The following is an 18,556-nucleotide window of genomic DNA, read 5'->3' as shown; positions in this document are numbered from 1 at the left end:
CTCCATGCCTCTCTCAAGATCTGTTTAATGTCTGTCTATTATTCCACTGAGTGGAAACACCTTAATTCATTATCCAACTCACGTTGTGGGGGGCGCTGGCAATCTCTGGTACACTGTGGCCGAGCGGCTTGTTAAGTCACACTCACTAGTCTCTTGGTATTCAGACCGTGTGCCATTCCAGGTCTGGGACCTTCCAAATCCCATCCCAGACGATCATAAAAACGTTTTGAAACACATGAACTATATTCCCTGAGTTTGAAAACCAGAACAATTTGGACCTTCTAAGCCAACCCCACCTCCCGAGACAAAGGGCAGCCCACCCACCTACCTCACTGGGAAGGACTGGGGTCCCGTCTGCGTCTCGGAGGACACCATCTTTCCCCACTTGGGGGAGCAGAGAGAGTCTGGCCTCCTCACTGCTGCCTGCCTTGGCTGCCTTCTTGCTCAGGATCCTGGCCATGCCCTCCGGCTGATGGTAGCTGGCCGGGGAGAGGGGCTCCGGCTTCTTGGTGCTGTCCTCCCCTGCTGCCGAGGTGGGGCTCGGAGCCCGGCCGCACACGTTGCGGAAGAACTCCTGCACAAGGCCGTACTTGGGAGGCTCGGGCTTGGCCCGGGCCTCGGACATGCCCAGTTTCCAGACGGACTCCGTGCTCCCCGAGTGCTCCACCACGCTGAAGAGGCTGGAGAGTCCGTCGTTGATGTTCCTCAGCACGGGGCTGTCCCGCGTGGTGGTGGAGCGGGCCCAGGCCGAGCCGTTCTGCTTGCCCTGGTGCAGGTTCCACAGGCTGCGGTCCTTGGCGCTGTCCAGCTTGGACACGGACCTCCTCTGGAGCTTTGGCGAGCCATACTTAGGCGAGCAGCACGGCCGCTCGATGCGCGAGTGCACCTTGTCCAGGGAGGAGGAGATCTGCTTGCTGCGCACGGACACGAGCGAGGAGCTGCGGGGCGACCAGCTTTTGCCGTGGAGGCCGCTGCGGGGCGGGTCGGTCTGCAGGCCCACACTGACCATGCGAATGGTCTGCGTGCCCACGCTGGCCACGCCCACCGTCTGGCTGGACGCGCTCTTCACTTTCCTCTCCAGCGAGCCCGAGCGCATGGCCTGGCGCACACAGTTGGTGATCTCCTTCATGTCGTCGCTCATGTTGCCCGATATCTCCAAGTTGTGCAGGGCTGCTGGGAAGCCGGGCCCGGCCGCCGAGGGGCCGGCCCCCGAGCCCCCGTCCAGGCGCTGCCGTGAGAAGTTGCAGAGCCACCGACCATAGGAACTCTCCGCTAGCCCATTGGCCTCGGCCGACTCTTTGGGCTTGGCCGTAGTGAAGAGGAAGCCGGGCTCAATGAGGATCTTGCCCTCCCGGTCGTGGACCACGGGGACACCCAGGCGCCGGGCTACCGGGGGGCTGTAGTAGACACGGATGCCCGTCTTGTCCGGAGCCGTGTAGCTGCGCTGCATCTGCCTCCCTGCAGGGTCCTGGCAGGCCAGGGCACCCAGGCCGCCACAGTCCCGTGGCGGTGCCTGCGCATCCTTCTCGGGGTCCACCGGCTGGGTGCCCACAAAGGCAAAGGCGGGGCTGTTGGGCAGCTTCTTGCCCCGGTTGGCCTCGCTGGCAAGGTAGGGGGAACAGTCCAGCAGACTTTCAAACTCAGACATGGAGGAAACAGATTTGGTCCTGGGGAGAGTGGAGGAGGGAGGGCGTTGTTAGTGGAAGAGGACACATCCCATGCAGGCCCTCTGGTCTTCGTCCCTGGTTCCTGCACTGCACCGGGGCTGGGACCGCAGCTGTCCTGCTTGCCTTTTATAGTCTGTCAGCGCCCTGCCCACAGCCCCTGTGCACTCGCACCTGCACATCCAACACTGCACGCTCTGAGCATCTCGGGGTCTGCTTCCTGACTGCAGGCGCACACTGGGCCTCCACACAGAGGGGCCTGGAACTGTCAGAGTGTACGCCCCTAGACACAGCCCTCAGCCACGGGGGGGATTTGGTGGCTCTTCATTCCTTGGGTGGGAAAACTCCGAGCTGTGTGCTCTGCTCTGGCCCCCAGAGTTCCTAGCAAAACTGAGCCTCCGTTCCTGGCTGCCTTCTCTTCCTTGTCTCGGTTCCAGGTGTTTCCTGGAACCCACTCCCAAATACACCATTTCTACTCAAACCCTTGAGTCAGGACCTTTGAGACAAGGTCTCAAATCCTTGTCTTTGCTTTCGCCCCCCAAAGCAAACTAAGATGTCACTAAATCTCCTGCATAGACCTGGCACGTGGGTGGCCTGATAACTAATAACACCGGACATAGGGCATATGTAAGTGCATCTCGCTTGTCACACCATTCAGTCCTCCATCAACCCCAGGGGGCAGCTCCTATTCCCCCACCAGATACACCCAAGGCCGCAGAGCTAGAAACAGCAGAGCTGGATCGCAAACCCCGCACCTGACTCCACAGCCCGCCCTCCCAGCTTCGCGCTGCTCCTGTGGCCCCTGTGGGGTTGTTGCCCTCACCCCTTGTATGGGTTTCCTAATGGTGGAGACATGGTCCTGATAGCCCTGTGGGGTCTCCCTGGCCCAGAGGAAGCTGCTCAATATTCCCAGGAATGGGAGACCAGCTTGACTCTCCTAACTACAGACACAAGAAGAACCCCAACAGGAGCTAAATAGTTTCTTTCCCAGGTAGGATAGGCAAGGGCCCAGTTTTCTGCACCCAGAATCAAACATACAAAAAATCGCAGATAGGAGTTATCGCCCCAAGCTTCCCAGCTCCTAAGTGGCCTGGGTTCTACAGAAAGCATATGCCAGCATTGTCCCAGCTCTGCAGAGGGGCACTGGTGAGAAGAGAGGCAAAGGGGCAGGGCAGGGGTGGGGCAGGGGCGGGGCTTCAGGGGGAAGTAGGTGGAGGGGATGCCAGCACCTCTTTAAGCCGCTTCCCCCAAGCTCGGCTTCAGAAACTGCCTCCTTGTCGTGGATCTTTTCACTGCGTGTCTGTCAAGGAACAGAGATGAGAAGATGAGAAGGGTCAGTTCTGGCCACTAACACCTTGAGGGAAGGTGACAGAAAGTCACTGTGGACGCTGACCCCAGACCTCACACCAGAGTCTCCTCTTATAGAGGGGGAGGGATGTCAGCACCCATCTAGAACATCCATTGGTCAGTTTCTGGCTACAGTGCGCCTCCCCCCCCCCCCCCCAAGGAAATAGGAGTCTGCTTAGAACTTAACCTGAGTGTGGTGGCAGCACCCAGTGGCCGCTGTTCGGATGGCAGTGACAACAGTGACTTGAAGGTTCCTGCTCTGGGCTCTCTCACCCCGGTTCCAGAACAAGTCCTCCGGGGACCTGCACCACTTTTCTGAACCTACGTCGCCGGCTCTGTGGAGCCCCTAACAACATCTCCTGCCTCAGCTTCCCAGAATCAATGTCTACTGTAGCCACGTCTCCTGACTAACAGCAGTTCCTCAGGCTGTCGTGAGGACTGCCTGGGATGGTGCAAAGGGCCTGTCCCCTGTTCGGTTACTCGGAGTGCCGTTATAAGGACAGGGCACCCGAGGCTTAGGAGCAAACTGCACCCACGGGACCTAAATGACCTCCACAAGCAGGGCTGGGCTAAGGCAGAGAATGTGCTTCTCATTTTACCAATGAGGCGCCGGGGGCCCAGAGAGGGAGAGGGACTTGCCCAAGACCACAGGCTATATATATATATATATATAGAGAGAGAGAGAGAGAGAGAGAGAGAGAGGGAGAGAGGGGCCCTGCTTTTCAGAAAGGCACATATGAAACCAAGAGTACACAAGGGCCTGGCCACGAGTACACAGACACCCAGCCTTTCTTCCAGACATAGTGCCGGCACAGGGTCCTTCCTAAGTCCCAAACCACAGGCTGGAAACATGAGGTAGAGACGCCAGGGTTGAAGAGCCCAAGGTACAAGGATGTGACCTATGGGACAAGGTTAGCATCCTCCTTGTCACATCCTCCACAACCGAGGGACTTTCCACTGTAGCCAGGAGTCAATGCCCTGCTCCTCCCTCACCTCTTTCCAGCTGTTGTCCTGCTTCTCCAAGTCCGAGTGTTTCAGGACCCAGGGGTCAGCAGCCTTCTGCAGCTGGGCGAGGGCAGAGAGGGCAGTCAGTGGTGGGCACGGCGGGTGGGCACGGCCCCGCTCTGTGCTGGGCCACTCCCCCGGCTCTGCTCTAAGCCCACAGAACCCAGATCATGGACTGGAAGCCCCCTTCCCAACAGGCAGCAGCTCTGAGCCACCAACAGGGTGAATTTGAGAAAACAACCATGAAAGCAACCACTGATGGCCACCCTTAGCAATGACAGTACATTTCATACTACACGTATTATAATACAGTTGTGACTACTATGTTAACTCATGCTACAATTCCTGGAACAGCTAGATCAGCAAAGCAGCCACTGAACCTCATCAGGGTGGCGCATCCACACGAGGAACACTAAAGAGCAGATAAACTGAATGACGCCGGCCTCTACATCCTGTTGTGAACAGCTCTCTATGAAAGAGGTCAAGTGTAAACAATGCATACATTATGATTAATGATTTTTTTAAAAATCTCAGTCCTGGCCAGTTGGCTCAGCAGTAGAGCATCAGCTTCACATGTGGAAGTACCAGGTTTGATTCCTGGTCAGGGCACACAGGAGAAACAACCATCTGCTTCTCTACCCCTCCCCTTCCTCTTTTCCTCTCCCACAGCCATGTCTTGAATGAGCAAGTTGGCCCCGGGCACTGAGGATGACTCCATGGCCTCAACCCAGGCTCTAAAATAGCCCAGTTGCCGAGCAACAGAGCAGAGGCCCCAGATGGGCAGAACATCAGCCCCAAATGAGAGTTGCTAGGTGGATCCCGGTCGGGGCACATGCAGTAGTCTATCTCTCTGCCTCTCTGCCTCTGGCTTGAAAAAAAGAAACTTTTTTAAATTAAAAAAATAAATAAAAATAATAATCTCTGTGAATATTAGCAAGAAAGGGAGGGAGGGAGTTGCAGTATGCTTTTGCAATATTGGGGTCTTATACAAAGATGAAGTCTTGATGTGTGGAATTAAAATAAAAAGTAAAACAAAGGAAAAAGCCAAAATAAAGAGGGGAGCGAAGCAGCTTGCTAAGCTGCGTGTGTGATGTGAACTGTGGGTGCGTGTTCAGTGATGGTTTTTCCTATCCCCGTCTTTTGGTTTGAGGATTCCAGTTTTCCCATGGGGGCCCATGCTTGGTTCTTCCCTCATGGTTCCTGGGCTTTGGCAGGCTCTGGGGGTGGGCACATGATTCACACTTGGCCAATCAGAGCCTTATGGAAAAGGAAAACTGTTTCTACTGCAACAGCTAAGCTGTGAGAATATGAGCACAAAACTAATAGTGGCCATATTTGAGGACAGCTTGCTTAAGAAAAAGAATATAGACGAAAGCAAGTCTGAGGAACTAGCAGAGAGAAAGACCTAGTTCCCATTGCGTCCTCTGAGCACCTGGATCCAGCTATACCTGAGGGAGGTCCTACCCCAGGTCTTTTCCTACAGTGACTCCCCCTTATGGCTTGAGCCAGCTTGGGCTGGGACAGGCCTCACCTGGCTCAGGCGGTTCTGCAGCTCCTTTACCTGCTGCTCCACCTGCTGCTTCTCACCCTGAAGCCGCTCCACCAGCTGCAGCTTCTCCTGGCTCCAGTTGCGCTCGCTGATCTGCAGCTGCCGCGTCAGCTCCATGACGGCGCTGTAGGACTCGGCCAGGAGGTGCTGCTGCTCCTCCCGCTCCCTCTGCAGGGCGGCCTTCCAGTCGGGCCCTGCCCGCTCCCCAGCGCCCTTCCCTGCCTTCAGCTCCATCTGCGGAAGGAAGAGCAAGCTGGGCGCTGGCACCAGGCAGCCCCTCCTCCTTGCTCTCCTGCCCTCTTTCCCTCCAGGACACCAGCAGGGGGCAGGGGTTAGGGGGACCCTTCTGGGGAAAGGAGGGAGAGAAGGAGGACAGCAGGCAGCTGAAGTCCAGGCATGTGGCTGAAGGACGTCACCAGGTACAGACGGACACTAAAGCAGTCTGGCCTCACCCAGGAGCCCCTGGTGGAGCAGAAGTGCCTCGATGCCCCCGTGCCCTTCTGTCAATCCTCGATCTCAGTGACTCCCGGTCCCCCGTTTCTGATGCCCTTGCTGTGTGACTCTAGGCAAGTCTCTCGCCTTCTCTGGGTGACAAGGTGAGGTAAGGGGGCTCCTAGGCTTCTAGAAGCCTGGCTTGAATACCTTGTCCACAGATCTAAGAGCCGAGTGCTGGGAGCGAGAGGGAGCCGCCCCTGGCCGGCTAGAGGCTCACCTGGGTCCCGTGGCTTCTGAGCTCCGCCCGCTCCGTCTCCCAGGCGGCCTTGGCCTTGGCAAACTGCTGCTGCAGCTCCGTCAGCCCCCGGCGTTCGTCCCGGAGCAGCCAGCACAGCTCCTTGAGTGTCACCTTCATGTCGGCCAGGGTCTTAACATACTCGTTGGGCTGCAGACAAGGGCGAGGCCTGGGTCAGGAGCGTTTGGAGGGACCGCGGGGGGAGCCTGGGCTTGGAACACTCACCCCGGGTCCTGACTGGGACTCCACGGGGCCGCAGGCAAGTCCCACGCCCTCCCTGAGGTCATCTCACCCAAGAAATTTCAGTCTTGACATTTCTGAGCTGAGTCATCTAAGCCCTGGCCACCTCCTAGGCCGACATGAATCCCGGACTCACGCGAATAAAAACCCTGCAGTTACAGGAATAACTCAGCCTAACTCTGAGCTGGGCCCTCCCTGGCTTCTTTGAGGCCCTGCAGTGTCTAGGCAGGCCCTGGATCCTTCTCCTTGCCCAGGACCTGTCTATCTGACTCACTGTGGAGTCAGATAACGAGTCTGAACCATAGAGACCCCCTGACTGCCTGACTTGGTCCTAGTCTCCTCTCCTGGGCCTGACCTGTTTCCCACCCGTGCCCAATCTCACTCTGCCTGCCCCTGGGAGCCTGGCCCCATTGTTTTCTCTACCCCGTGGCTTGATTTGAGGGTTCCTGATCCCAGACCACAAGGTCTATCTTCATGTGACCCCAGTCTGATGTCCTCACCTCCACTATGTACATCATTCCAAGATGCAGCGAATCCCAAATACCTTGGCACACCTCTGCACACACAGTTCTCCTGGTCCAGAATGGTCTTTTCCCCATTCTCTATTAGGCAAACTCCTATTCATCCTTCAAAACCCACCACCAGTGACCACTTCTTTGTGACAATGTCTACTACACTCCAAACAGAATTAAGTGTCCTCTTGCCTGTGACCCCACAGTCCATCATCTGGCCCTCTGTCACATCCTGGGATGACTTAGATAGCCCACAGCACTAAGCACCAGAGGCAATAACCCTATGGAGCTCTAGTACCCAGCACAAGATAGATGAGAGAAGGTAGCAGGAAGTGATCATTAATCAGAGAAGAAATGGACAGGGCAGCACTGGGAACAGGCTGAGAACAAACCGTGTTCTGGGTCCAGCTGTCCCCTGTGCAGGTCTTGTTATCAGAATGCTGGGCATTTAATTCCTCTTCTTCCATTAGCAGGTACAGCTCCTTCATGCTATTTACCTATTAAAAAAAAAACAACCACCACAGTCAACAGGGGGTGGGAAGGCATCACGCCTGGCTGGGGATCTGACCCTCAGGAGGAGGGCATGCAGGCCAGGAGCCCAGATAGAAAGGGGACTGAACAGCTAGACTGGAAGAAAGGATAGTTAATGGTGCAGGATAGCCCAAAGGCACCCAGCTCAGCAATGTCCTCCCGAATTTGAACTTTGACCCCGGGGCACCATCGAGGCCAAGAAAAACAGCTGGAGACTCAGGCAGCTCTGGCCTCCCCACCGTCCCTGCCCCAAACACCATGAGGCGTCCCCGGAAGCTCCTTAGAAATGACATGGTGTCAGGCCAGGTCAAGGTAGGCACCGTGGCTGGAATAAACGCCACGGATACCCCCATGATTACAAAAAGGGAACGACAGGTTTGGGTAGACAGAAGAGAGATCTCCTTGGAGGCAGGGTTTATTGCTGATGGACTCTGGGCTTCATCCAGAGACACAGATTGAACTTCCAAATAGGAGAAGTGGTCCTAAATTTTCAAATGCCATGGAAGAGAAAGCAGACAGCAGACAGTGGCTTCAAACAGGAAGTCCCTGGTGTCACAAAGGGTGATGCTCAAGGGGCAGCCATGGGAGACTTTCGAGCTGCTTCTCAGATACTCCAAGGTGAGGTCTGCTTCATGATGATCAGTGACCCTCCCAAGGGCCTCTACCATGGCTGCTCTTTGAGGAACAAAGGACCCTGCACAGGCTGAGGGACAAATGGACCACGGGTGTCCTCCCAAGCCTCATCCATTCCCAAAGGTCCACTCCTCAGGCTTCCTGCCACATCCACATACCACCTGTGCTATCATGAATGGTTTTTTATTGCCTGGTTGACTTTAGAAAGGAAGGAAGAAAGGGAGGGGGAGAGAAAGGGAGAGAGGGAAATGTCAATTTTTCTATTCCACCCATTCATGCATCTATTGGTTGATTTTTGTATGTACAGGGAGATGGCACAGGGAGATGCAGGTTTCCCCTGATATTCTTGCCTTCTGAAGACTCCTGGACCTCTGAGGTTTCTGCCTTCAGTTCAGGGAAGGGAGGTTGGAGTAAGTGTAGGCGGGCCCTGAGCACCACACACCTGCTAAGAGCACCACACACTTGACAGGGGATCGAACCTGCAACCTTGGCGTATCAGGATGATGCTCTAACCAACTGAACCACTGGTCAGCGCTCTAGCATTAAGGTTTTTAGATCAACCTACCCTTTCTAGTTGAGTAAACATATCTAAAAAAGGCAATTATTATTACTAAAAATGGAAAGCCAGTAACCATTGCTTTATATCACAGGTAACATTAAAAATAAAAGAGGTATAGCCCTGGCCGGAGAGCTCAGTTGGTTAGAGCATTGTCCCAAAGCACAGAGGTTGCCAGTTTGATCCCCGGGCTGGGCACCTACAGGAGCAGATTGATATTCCCTCCCCTCCCCCTTCCTCTCTCATTAAAATCAATCAATAAAAATTAAAATATTAATGAAGTAGATATAGTCATAAGTCAAAAATAATAAAAAAGAATGAACTATTTCTATATGCAAAACATGGATGAATCTCAAAAAATTATACTGAGCAAAAAAAGGAAGACACAAGACTGCATGCACTCCTATAAACTCCTGCAATAGGCAGTGAATTGATGGTATGTGGAATCAGAAAGTGCTGACCGCTGGGGGGTGCCTATTGACTAGGCACTGGAGACATGCCCTATTGTGATCTGGGTGCGGCTAGAAAACTTCACTGGCTGTGCACTTAAGATGTGTGCACTTTCGCCTGACCAGGCAGTGGCGCCGTGGATAGAGCGTTGGACTGAGATGCGGAAGGATCCAGGTTCATCAAGACCCCGAGGTCGCCAGCTTGAGCGCAGGCTCATCTGGCTTGAGCAAAAAGCTCACCAGCTTGAGCCCAAGGGCGCTGGCCCGAGAAGGGGTTAAGCAGTCTGCTGAAGGCCCACGGTCAAGGCACATATGAGAAAGCCATCAATGAACAACTAAGGTGTCGCAACAAAAAACTGATGACTGATGCTTCTCATCTCTCTCTGTTCCTGTCTGTCTATCCCTATCCATCCCTCTGACTCTCTGTCCCTGTTAAAAAAAAAAAAGAAAAAAGAAAAAGAAAAGATGTGTGCACTTTCCTATATGTAAGTTATACTTTAAAGGAGTAAAAACCATTCACACACACACTATATTTGCATACAATGCAGTAACAACAGCACTAGAATATTAAAATCACCTCCATACTGTTGCCTGCTGAAGACTCCAGGTCTGTGGGAAAGGGGGAGGAACAAGTATTAGCGACCTCCCAGCCCCCAAAGAGGCTTTCTTCTGCTGAGGCCGGGCCCAAGCCCGTCTTCTTCACCACGGTATCCCCAGCCCCTGCCACAGCGCCCAGGAAAGAGCTGGTTCTCACCAACAGGTGCTGAATGAAGCCTGCAAGCTGATGGCTTGTACCTGAGCCTCGGCTGGGTGTCCGTGCGGTCCTAGCTCCCCCACACTCCCCCCCTAACCTCGTCCCAGTGTCAGGGGAAACATACCTCAAGGAAATCATCCCCCTCGCTGGGCAAAACCTTGCCCTGCCGCCAGCGCTTGAGGAACCACCTGAGCTTCATGAAGAGCAGCAGGAAGTTGTGCTTGAACTGCTGGGACTCCTGCACCAGCATGTTCTTCTCCTGGCTCCAGAATTTCTGCTCCAGCCTGCGCTGGAGACTCAGGCTCTGCAGCTCGAACTCGCGCCTCAGGAGCGCCCTCTGCTGGTCCTCCTTCAGCTTCGAGGGGGGACAAGAGCGTGAGCAACCCAGCTGTCTTCCTGGGCACTACTACCCCACCCCATTCCAGGCTTCTGACAAGGACAGGGAGGAAAATCTGGGTGGTGCTTATTGGCGATCCCTGCCAGGGATTCCACGGCCAGCAGCTCATTCTGTTGAGATAAACACTGCCCTCTGCTACTCCAGGGAAGAGGCACTCATGAAAGCAGCGGCAGCCATCAGTTACGGAATCAGTGAGAACAGCTGGGATTTGAACCCAGCTCTGCCTGATTGTAAAAACAATGACATAATAGGATAAGCATGCACTGGATGCCAGTGTTGCATATGAACTCTCACATTTAATGAGGAACCTGGGAGGGTGAGCAATGAAGGCAGGGAGGGGTGACCCGCCTGGAGAGCAAAGGGCATTCTGGGAGTGAGGAACGCTGAGCCCGTGTACTAGCCTAGAAAAAGCAATGCTGTGTCATGGCTAAGAGGGAGCCAGAGACCTGGATGAGAATTCCAGCCCCACCTCGCCCAGATGTGCAACCCTGGGCAAAGCACTTCAGCTCCCTGGGAATCAGTTTCCCCATCTGGAAAGCGGGGACACTGCACCGGAAAAGACATGAGGATTAAAGGACATAGTGTATGTTAAGTGCATCGCACAGGCCTGACATACAGTAAGGGCTTAATGTATTTTCTGTTAGCAGGACTATTCGCTTGATTACCAGACACACCTATGAGGCTACAGGTTTTCAGCTCTGATGGAGGCCAGTACTTCGTAGATGGAAAACGGAGACCCAGCGAGGACACAGGATTGGCCTGAGGTCACTCAGGTAGTCAATGATAAGCCCACGATTCCAGCCCAGCACAGCTGCTGCGTAATCGCATGCGCAGTGACACCCCACAACCACGAGGGCAGCATGGCGCAGGGAGACGCAGGTTTTCCCTGACATTCTTGCCTTCTGAAGACTCCTGGGCCTCTGAGGTTTCTGCCTTCAGTTCAGGGAAGGGAGGTTGGAGTAAGTGTAGGCGGGCCCTGAGCACCACACACCTGGACCAGTTTCTGGTTGAAGTTGTCAGCCTCCTCCTTCCGTAGCTGCCGCTCCTGGGAGAGCTGTTCTTGCAGGCCCCGGAGGCTGTCGTGGGCCTCGGCCAGCACCAGCTGCAGCTCCTTGATCTGGGGTAGGCATGAGGGACAGCGATGACAAGGAGGGAGAGAGCAAGAGGAAGTCAGAAGCTGTGGTCAGAGGACGACAGTGGTAGGGAAGCAACAGAAGTTAAGTCAGATCTAAGCTGTCCTTCAAGTACAAATCAGGCACAAGGGCTGACCCTGCCTCAGCGAGCTGTCATGATGATTAAACAAAAACAGTGCACATCAAATCTAGCTACTATAATTTCAACACAGAGATAATAGCTCTCCATGAAATTTACTTGAAGAAAATAATATACTGTGTAGGCTAAGTTTGATTTGCAAGAATGTTCATTGTCTCGCCTGACCAGGTGGTGACACGGTGGATAGAGTGTCGGACTGGTACGCGGAGGACCCAGGTTCGAGACCCCGAGGTTGCTGGCTTGAGTGTGGGCTCATCTGGTTTGAGCAAGACTCACCAGCTTGAACCCAAGGTTGCTGGCTTGAGCAAGGGGTCACTCATTCTGCTGTAGCCCCGGTCAAGGCACATATGAGAAAGCAATCAGTGAAAAACTAAGGTGCCACAACAAAGAATTGATGCTTCTCATCTCTCTCCCTTCTTGTCTGTCCCTATCTGTCCCTCTCTCTCTCTCTCTCTCTCACACACACACACACAAAGAGAATGTTCATTGTCTCATTGTTTGTAATTGCAAAAATTTACAGAAAACTTAGATAATAATGATAGGGATCAATACACGTGTTTAATGGGTGTATACATAGCTAAAAATCAATTAGCCACACCCTTAAGGATGCTGTCCTTTACGCATATTATCATACTATTTTATGTATATTACATTATGTTATATACTCCAATAGAGTTTTAAAAAATATATAACTCAATAGAAAAACATGGAGAGCATAGACACACTGTGCGCGCGCGCACGCACGCGCACTAAACTTGCGGCCCAGTCATGTGTCATCACCATCTTCCTCCTCCTCACCCGGCACGGGCCAGGCTTAACCTAAGGCTTTGTGTATATTTAATCCTTTCAGCAACCTTCTGGGGGATCACTTTTATTTCAAAGGTAAGAAACGGACAATCAGAGAGGTCAAGTGACTTACAGCCAGTATATAGTGGACCCACGATTTGAACCCCATCAGCCTGACTGTAGAGACTGCTGCCTTCCTGTACATAAATTAGTGGGTCCATTAAATGCCATAAATTATTAAATTTCTGGTGGAATTTAGTACAGGGGGAAAAAATCAATTTCTTTAAACTAAGTTGATAAACTTCTTTTCATGAGAATGGCCCAAACTGCCTTGTTTCCCTTTTTGTCTTGGCTTACAGGAAGCTTGAAACCAAGCGGAATACTCAGAGCCCATCTCATCGCCAGCTAAGACTGCCCATGGTGCTGCTGCTTTGGGGGAAGCCCCAGCCACTCGCTTCCTACCCGTGCCCCCCCCCCAGCTTGCTCAGGCCTAGGCCCACCTCAGAGGCGTAGGAATCATTGTCTTCAGCTCGGTAGGGCCTGAAGCTCCGGCTGGGGTCAGGCTTGGAGTCCAAGTCACCAGGGCGGAAGGCCTCTCGGATCCTGGGCTCCCATTCCGGCAGGTCCCTGTAGTCAGGCGGCTGCACCCAGAGGCACAGGCAGAAGGAACAAAATAACCATGGAGACAGGCCCGAAGTGTGCCACAAACAGCCCCGCCCCAGGTCTCTGGGCTCCATAAGGCTCTCTGCCCACCCACCAGAGGGCTCGGACCCAGGTGGCCTCACCTCTGTAGCCCAGACTCAGCCCTGGTTCGGGCACTGCAACCACTCAATGAATGTTTGTGGAAAGGATGAATGACCAGGTAAGCAGTAAGTGAAACACTCACTCTGTGAATGTCTTGTGCACAAACCTCTGAGCCCCCTCAACTGTCCCGCCACACGAGAGGCCCCAGCTCATTCCCAGCTCAGGAAGAGTCGAGAGGGGGACCTAACATGAGGGCAGTCTGCTTGCTTAAAAAAGCAGGACCAAGCCAGGTGAAGAGGGCAGTGAGTAAAGAGATTATGGCGCCTGACCAGGCGGTGGCGCAGTGGACTGAGCGTCGGACTGAGATGCAGAGGGCCTGGGTTCGAGACCCCGAAGTCGCCAGCTTGAGCGCGGGTTCATCTGGTTTAAGCAAAGCTCGAAGGTCACTGGCTTGAGCAAGGGGTCACTTGGTCTGCTTGTAGCCCCCCAGTCAAGGCACACATGAGAAAGCAATCAATGAACAACTAAAGTGCCACAGTGAAAAATTGATGCTTCTCATCTCTCTCCCTTCCTATGTCTGTCCCTATCTATCCCTCTCTCTGACTCTGTCAAAAAAAAAAAAAAAAAAAGATTATGGCACCACTATAGTGTGTCGTTGGGAAGAAGAAAGAGCTGAATCTCTGTATGGACATGGAAAGACCCACCCCACTGGTCTCAGGGTGAACGAAGCTCCAAGCTTCCCGATGCTCTCCGCAGTCCAGCCTCCCCCCTGCTAGTCCTTAGACACACCCCGCTCCTTCCGGCCATCCTGCCATGGTGCCCTTCCACAGGCTGCTCCCTCTGCCTAGAACACCCTGGTAACCCACCCTTCCGCTCTCGGCTCAGATCAGAGGCCTTCCCTGACCCAGGGTCTAGGTCAGGTTCCTTGTTCATGGAACCAAGTACCTTTCCTTGAGAGCCTTCATCTCAGTTTGTAATTTCATATTCATCGGCATCTCTTGATGAACATCTCTCTCTTCCCCACTAGATGATATGGGCAACGGTGGGGGGTGGGGGGGTGAGAGAGTGGGAGCGGGGGGCAGGACTCCCATCTGTTTTTGCTTACCAAGGCACCTCCAGCACTGAGCACAAACTATATATATATATATATATATATATATATATATATATATATATATACAACACATACATCATAAGTCAGTGAACCAACAGACACATTCCACGAGAAAAGCAAGTTAGTGTGGTAACCGCGGGTATAACAAAAGGCAGTTTGGGTGAAACAACAAACACATGAGAGTGTATGTAAAGGAAGATTTAGATGGGCATGCTCGGCCCTGGCCGGTTGGCTCAGTGGTAGAGCGTCGGCCTGGCGTGCAGAAGTCCCGGGTTTGATTCCCGGCCAGGGCACACAGGAGAGGCGCCCATCTGCTTCTCCACCCCTCCCCCTCTCCTTCCTCTCTGTCTCTCTCTTCCCCTCCCGCAGCCGAGGCTCCATTGGAGCAAAGATGGCCCGGGCGCTGGGGATGGCTCCTTGGCCTCTGCCCCAGGTGCTAGAGTGGCTCTAGTCGCAACAGAGCGACACCCCGGAGGGGCAGAGCATCGCCCCCTGGTGGGCAGAGCATCGCCCCCTGGTGGGCGTGCCGGGTGGATCCCTGTTGGGCACATGCAGGAGTCTGTCTGTCTCTCCCCGTTTCCAGCTTCAGAAAAATACAAAAAAAAAAAAAAATAGATGGGCATGCTCTGGTGGTGAAATATTCCAGGTCTGCACCACAGGACACGTGCAGCTCCTGGGCCCTTGACATGTGGCTATTGCGACTGAGGCACTGAATTTTCAATGGTCTATCGTTTTTATTCATTTTAATTTAAGTAGCCACATGTGGCTAGGGGCCACTGGACTGGCCAGAGCTGCTCCTGATTGTTACAGCAATAGCCGCAGGGAGTAAGCAGCAGCGGGGAGGAAGCTTGCATCTGTCACCTCAAACACTCCTGAAATGGAATGTTTATGGACTTGAGCAATAATGCTTCTTGCGGAGGGGACGAAGGCATTTGCTCTTTTAATTTCTCTAAGTCGAATTTTTTAGACATCGAGGCTGGAGGTTCATTACCTTTAGAATGCCAAGTTTCTTGCCTTTGCACAGGACCGGAATAAAAGTTCTTTGTTTTAGTAATACTCGTTAAAAAACAAAAAAAAACAAAATTGCGAAAGACACAGAAAAGAAGAAAGGGCCTCGAATCAACCTCTGTTTCTCTCCGCGGTCAGTGGGCAAGGGAACTGTGGCACAGTCACTCTACGAGATCATATCCAGTAATAAGGATTGACAAACGACTGCCCTGTGTGATGACAAACACAACGGTGAGCGAAGGAAACCGGGCACAAGTGCGCACTGTTTGAGCCAGGTGATATGAAGTTCACAGACAGAACTGAATCAAGAGGCTACTCTTGCCCTGGCTGGTTTGCTCAGTGGTAGAGCATCGCCCGCCATGTGGAAGTCCTGGGTTCGATTCCCAGCCAGGGCACACAGGAGAAGTGCTCATCTGCTTCTCCACCCCTCCCCCTCTCCTTCCTCTCTGTCTCTCTCCTCCCCTCCCGCAGCCAAGTCTCCACTGGAGCAAAGTTGGCCCCGGGCCCTGAGGATGGCTCCATGGCAGGGGTCCCCAAACTTTTTACACAGGGGGCCAGTTCACTGTTCTTCAGACCATTGGAGGGCCAGACTATAAAAAAAACTACGAACAGCCCTGGCCGGTTGGCTCAGCAGTAGAGCGTCGGCCTAGCGTGCGGAGGACCCGGGTTCGATTCCCGGCCAGGGCACACAGGAGAAGCGCCCATTTGCTTCTCCACCCCTCCACCGCGCTTTCCTCTCTCTCTCCCCCTCCCGCAGCCAAGGCTCCATTGGAGCAAAGATGGCCCGGGCGCTGGGGATGGCTCTGTGGCCTCTGCCTCAGGCGCTAGAGTGGCTCTGGTCGCAATATGGCGACGCCCAGGATGGGCAGAGCATCGCCCCCTGGTGGGCAGAGCGTCGCCCCATGGTGGGCGTGCCGGGTGGATCCCGGTCGGGCGCATGCGGGAGTCTGTCTGACTATCTCTCCCTGTTTCCAGCTTCAGAAAAATGGAAAAAAAAAACAAAAAAAAAACTACAAACAAATCCCTATACACACTGTACATATCTTATTTTAAAGTAAAAAAACAAAACGGGAACAAATACAATATTTAAAATAAAGAACAAGTAAATTTAAATCAACAAACTGACCAGTATTTCAATGAGAACTATGGGCCTGCTTTTGGCTAATGAGATGGTCAATGTCCAGTTCCATATTTGTCACTGCTAGCCGTAACAAGTGATATGACGCCCTTCCAGAGCCGTGAGGCGTGCGTCCCGCATCACCGAAAGTAGTACTGAACGTGAGCGATGCTGCACTTTGTGGCCCCACCACATACAGTACTCCACCTGCATCCTGTGCTCCTCTCACTGACCACCAATGAAAGAGGTGCCCCTTCCGGAAGTGCGGCGGGGCTGGCTAAATGGCCTCAGGGGGCCGCATGAGGCCTGCATGGGGACCCCTGCTCCATGGCCTCCGCCTCAGGCACTAGAATGGCTCCGACTGGAATGGAGCAAGGGCCCAGATGGGCAGAGCATCGCCCCCTGGTGGGCATGCCAGGTGGATCCCGGTCAGGCGCATGTGGGAGTCTGTCTGACTGTCTTCCTGCTTCTAACTTTGGAAAAATACGGAAAAAAAGGCTACTCTTGGGGGCGGGTATTATGGTTAGAAGGGGACAAGAGGAGAGGCTCCTGGGGTGTTGATGGTGTTTTAGTTCTTGTTCTGGGTAATGGTCATATGAATGTGTTCACTTTGGGAAAACCCGAAGCTCTACACACCCGTGCTTTGTGTCCCTGTCTGTCTGCACGTTATGGTTCAGTTAAAAAGGTTCTATTAAAAAAAAAAAAAGTGACAGGCCCTGTGGCTGGGACCTCTCACCTGGAAGTCTGAGCCGAGGTCTTTGGCCAGAAGCATCTCCTTGGAGGGCCCCTGGGAGCCCAGGGGGGTGAGCGGCGAGAAGGGCTCCTGGGGCTCCTTGGCCGAACCCCCCAGGACGAGGACGGCGTCCGCCTTCCGCGTGAAGGCGTTCAGCTCCTGCTGGAGCACGCTCAGCCGCACCAGGATGGCGTGGATGAGCTTGGTGTCCCTGGGGCCCTCGCTGTTGTCGGGGGCCTCGTGCAGCCGAAAGTCAGCGCACTCGTTGTCCAGACACAGGCGGAGGCCCGCCGAGAAGCCATTGGCATCGGCCACCAGGACATCGATGGCCTTGCTGACCAGGGCCGCCTGCTCCCTCAGACCAGGCAGCGCCTCGGCCTCCCGGGCTCTGCAGAGCCGGGCGACATGGGAGCCGTGGGCCTCGCTGAGGGCCGCCGGCACGCACTGGGCGGAGTCCCCCGCCTCTGCGTCGGTCTCCAGCATGGGCCGCGTTCGCTGGCAGGAGGCGAGGTCGCAGCGCTGGAGGTTGGACAGCAGCACGCGGTTCTCGTACTGGAGCTTCTTGACCTTGCCGCTGAGCTCGCCGATCTGCAGTTTGGCGGCCGCCAGCTCCTCCTGCGAGGGCTCGCTGAGCACGGAGCAGCTGTCCTCCGACAGCGTCACGTCCAGCTCGTGCTCCGAGCGGTACTTGGCCAGCTCGCTCAGCAGCAGCTTGTTCTGGTCCTCGAGCTCGGCGGAGGAGCGCCGCAGCAGCTCTGCCTCCTCCTCCACGAACTGCAGGTGCCGCCGCAGCTCCGCCAAGCTCTCCCCGCACTCGCCGCCGCCCAGCGCAGCAAAGGCCAGGCGTGCCTCCGGGCCCACGCCGCCGCCGCCGCCGCCGTGGTCCTTCATGTCGTCCATCTCGGCCCGCAAGCCCCGGTTCTCCACCTCCAGCTCCACAATGCGGCGGCTCAGCAAGTTGGCCTCCTCCTCCACCAGCTTCAGATGCACCTTCAGGTCGGTCTCCCGCGAGTGGGGGGCGTCGGCCAGCTCCTCTGCCGACAGGGCGCTGTCCAGGTCGCCGTAGAGCGAGCGGTATTTGAGCAGCTCCTCCTTCATGCCGTCGTTCTCCTTGACCAGCTTGGTGAGCTTCTTGCACATGAGGGCCGACTCCTCCTTTGCAAAGTGCAGCTGGCACTTCAGGTCTGCGCTGTCCTCCTAGAGCCCACCGGACACAGGTACAGAGTGGACCCAGGGAGGTTAGTGTTGGGAGGCTCAATCACAGAGTTTCTGGGGGCACCAATTATGTGTTGGAAACACAAGAATGAAGCAGAGGAAGTCCAAGGGAAGCAGAGAGGGGGGCATTGATAGAGCAGCAAATATAAAGCACCACACATAGCCTGGTAAGTCCAGGAGGGCTTCCTGGAATAGGTGAC

The 18,556-nt window shown here is 54.4% G+C and overlaps 1 protein-coding gene across 3 annotated transcripts in view; it reads right to left on the bottom strand.

The window, feature by feature from the left end:
* The window catches only part of MTCL2 (microtubule crosslinking factor 2), a 67,149-nt gene that overhangs the window by 8,392 nt on the left and 40,201 nt on the right, over positions 1-18,556 (bottom strand). For 2 of the 3 annotated variants that reach the window (XR_010751456.1, XM_066383858.1), the window contains exons 5-14: positions 17,145-18,338; positions 12,926-13,066; positions 11,359-11,484; positions 10,095-10,325; positions 7,440-7,544; positions 6,278-6,445; positions 5,548-5,799; positions 4,005-4,076; positions 2,894-2,964; positions 329-1,667 (exon numbers count right to left, since the gene is read on the bottom strand). Coding sequence is in view for 2 of the 3 variants with exons in the window: in XM_066383858.1 (XP_066239955.1) it covers positions 329-1,667; positions 2,894-2,964; positions 4,005-4,076; positions 5,548-5,799; positions 6,278-6,445; positions 7,440-7,544; positions 10,095-10,325; positions 11,359-11,484; positions 12,926-13,066; positions 17,145-18,338 (3,699 nt within the window). In the remaining variant the exon portion in view is untranslated. The remainder of the gene's footprint in view (positions 1-328; positions 1,668-2,893; positions 2,965-4,004; positions 4,077-5,547; positions 5,800-6,277; positions 6,446-7,439; positions 7,545-10,094; positions 10,326-11,358; positions 11,485-12,925; positions 13,067-17,144; positions 18,339-18,556) is intronic. The other variant, XM_066383856.1, reaches the window with a different exon arrangement.

This window comes from Saccopteryx leptura, chromosome 5, assembly GCF_036850995.1.
Source record: "Saccopteryx leptura isolate mSacLep1 chromosome 5, mSacLep1_pri_phased_curated, whole genome shotgun sequence".
NCBI lineage: Eukaryota > Metazoa > Chordata > Mammalia > Chiroptera > Emballonuridae > Saccopteryx > Saccopteryx leptura.
This window is presented reverse-complemented; position numbering and strand designations above follow the sequence as displayed.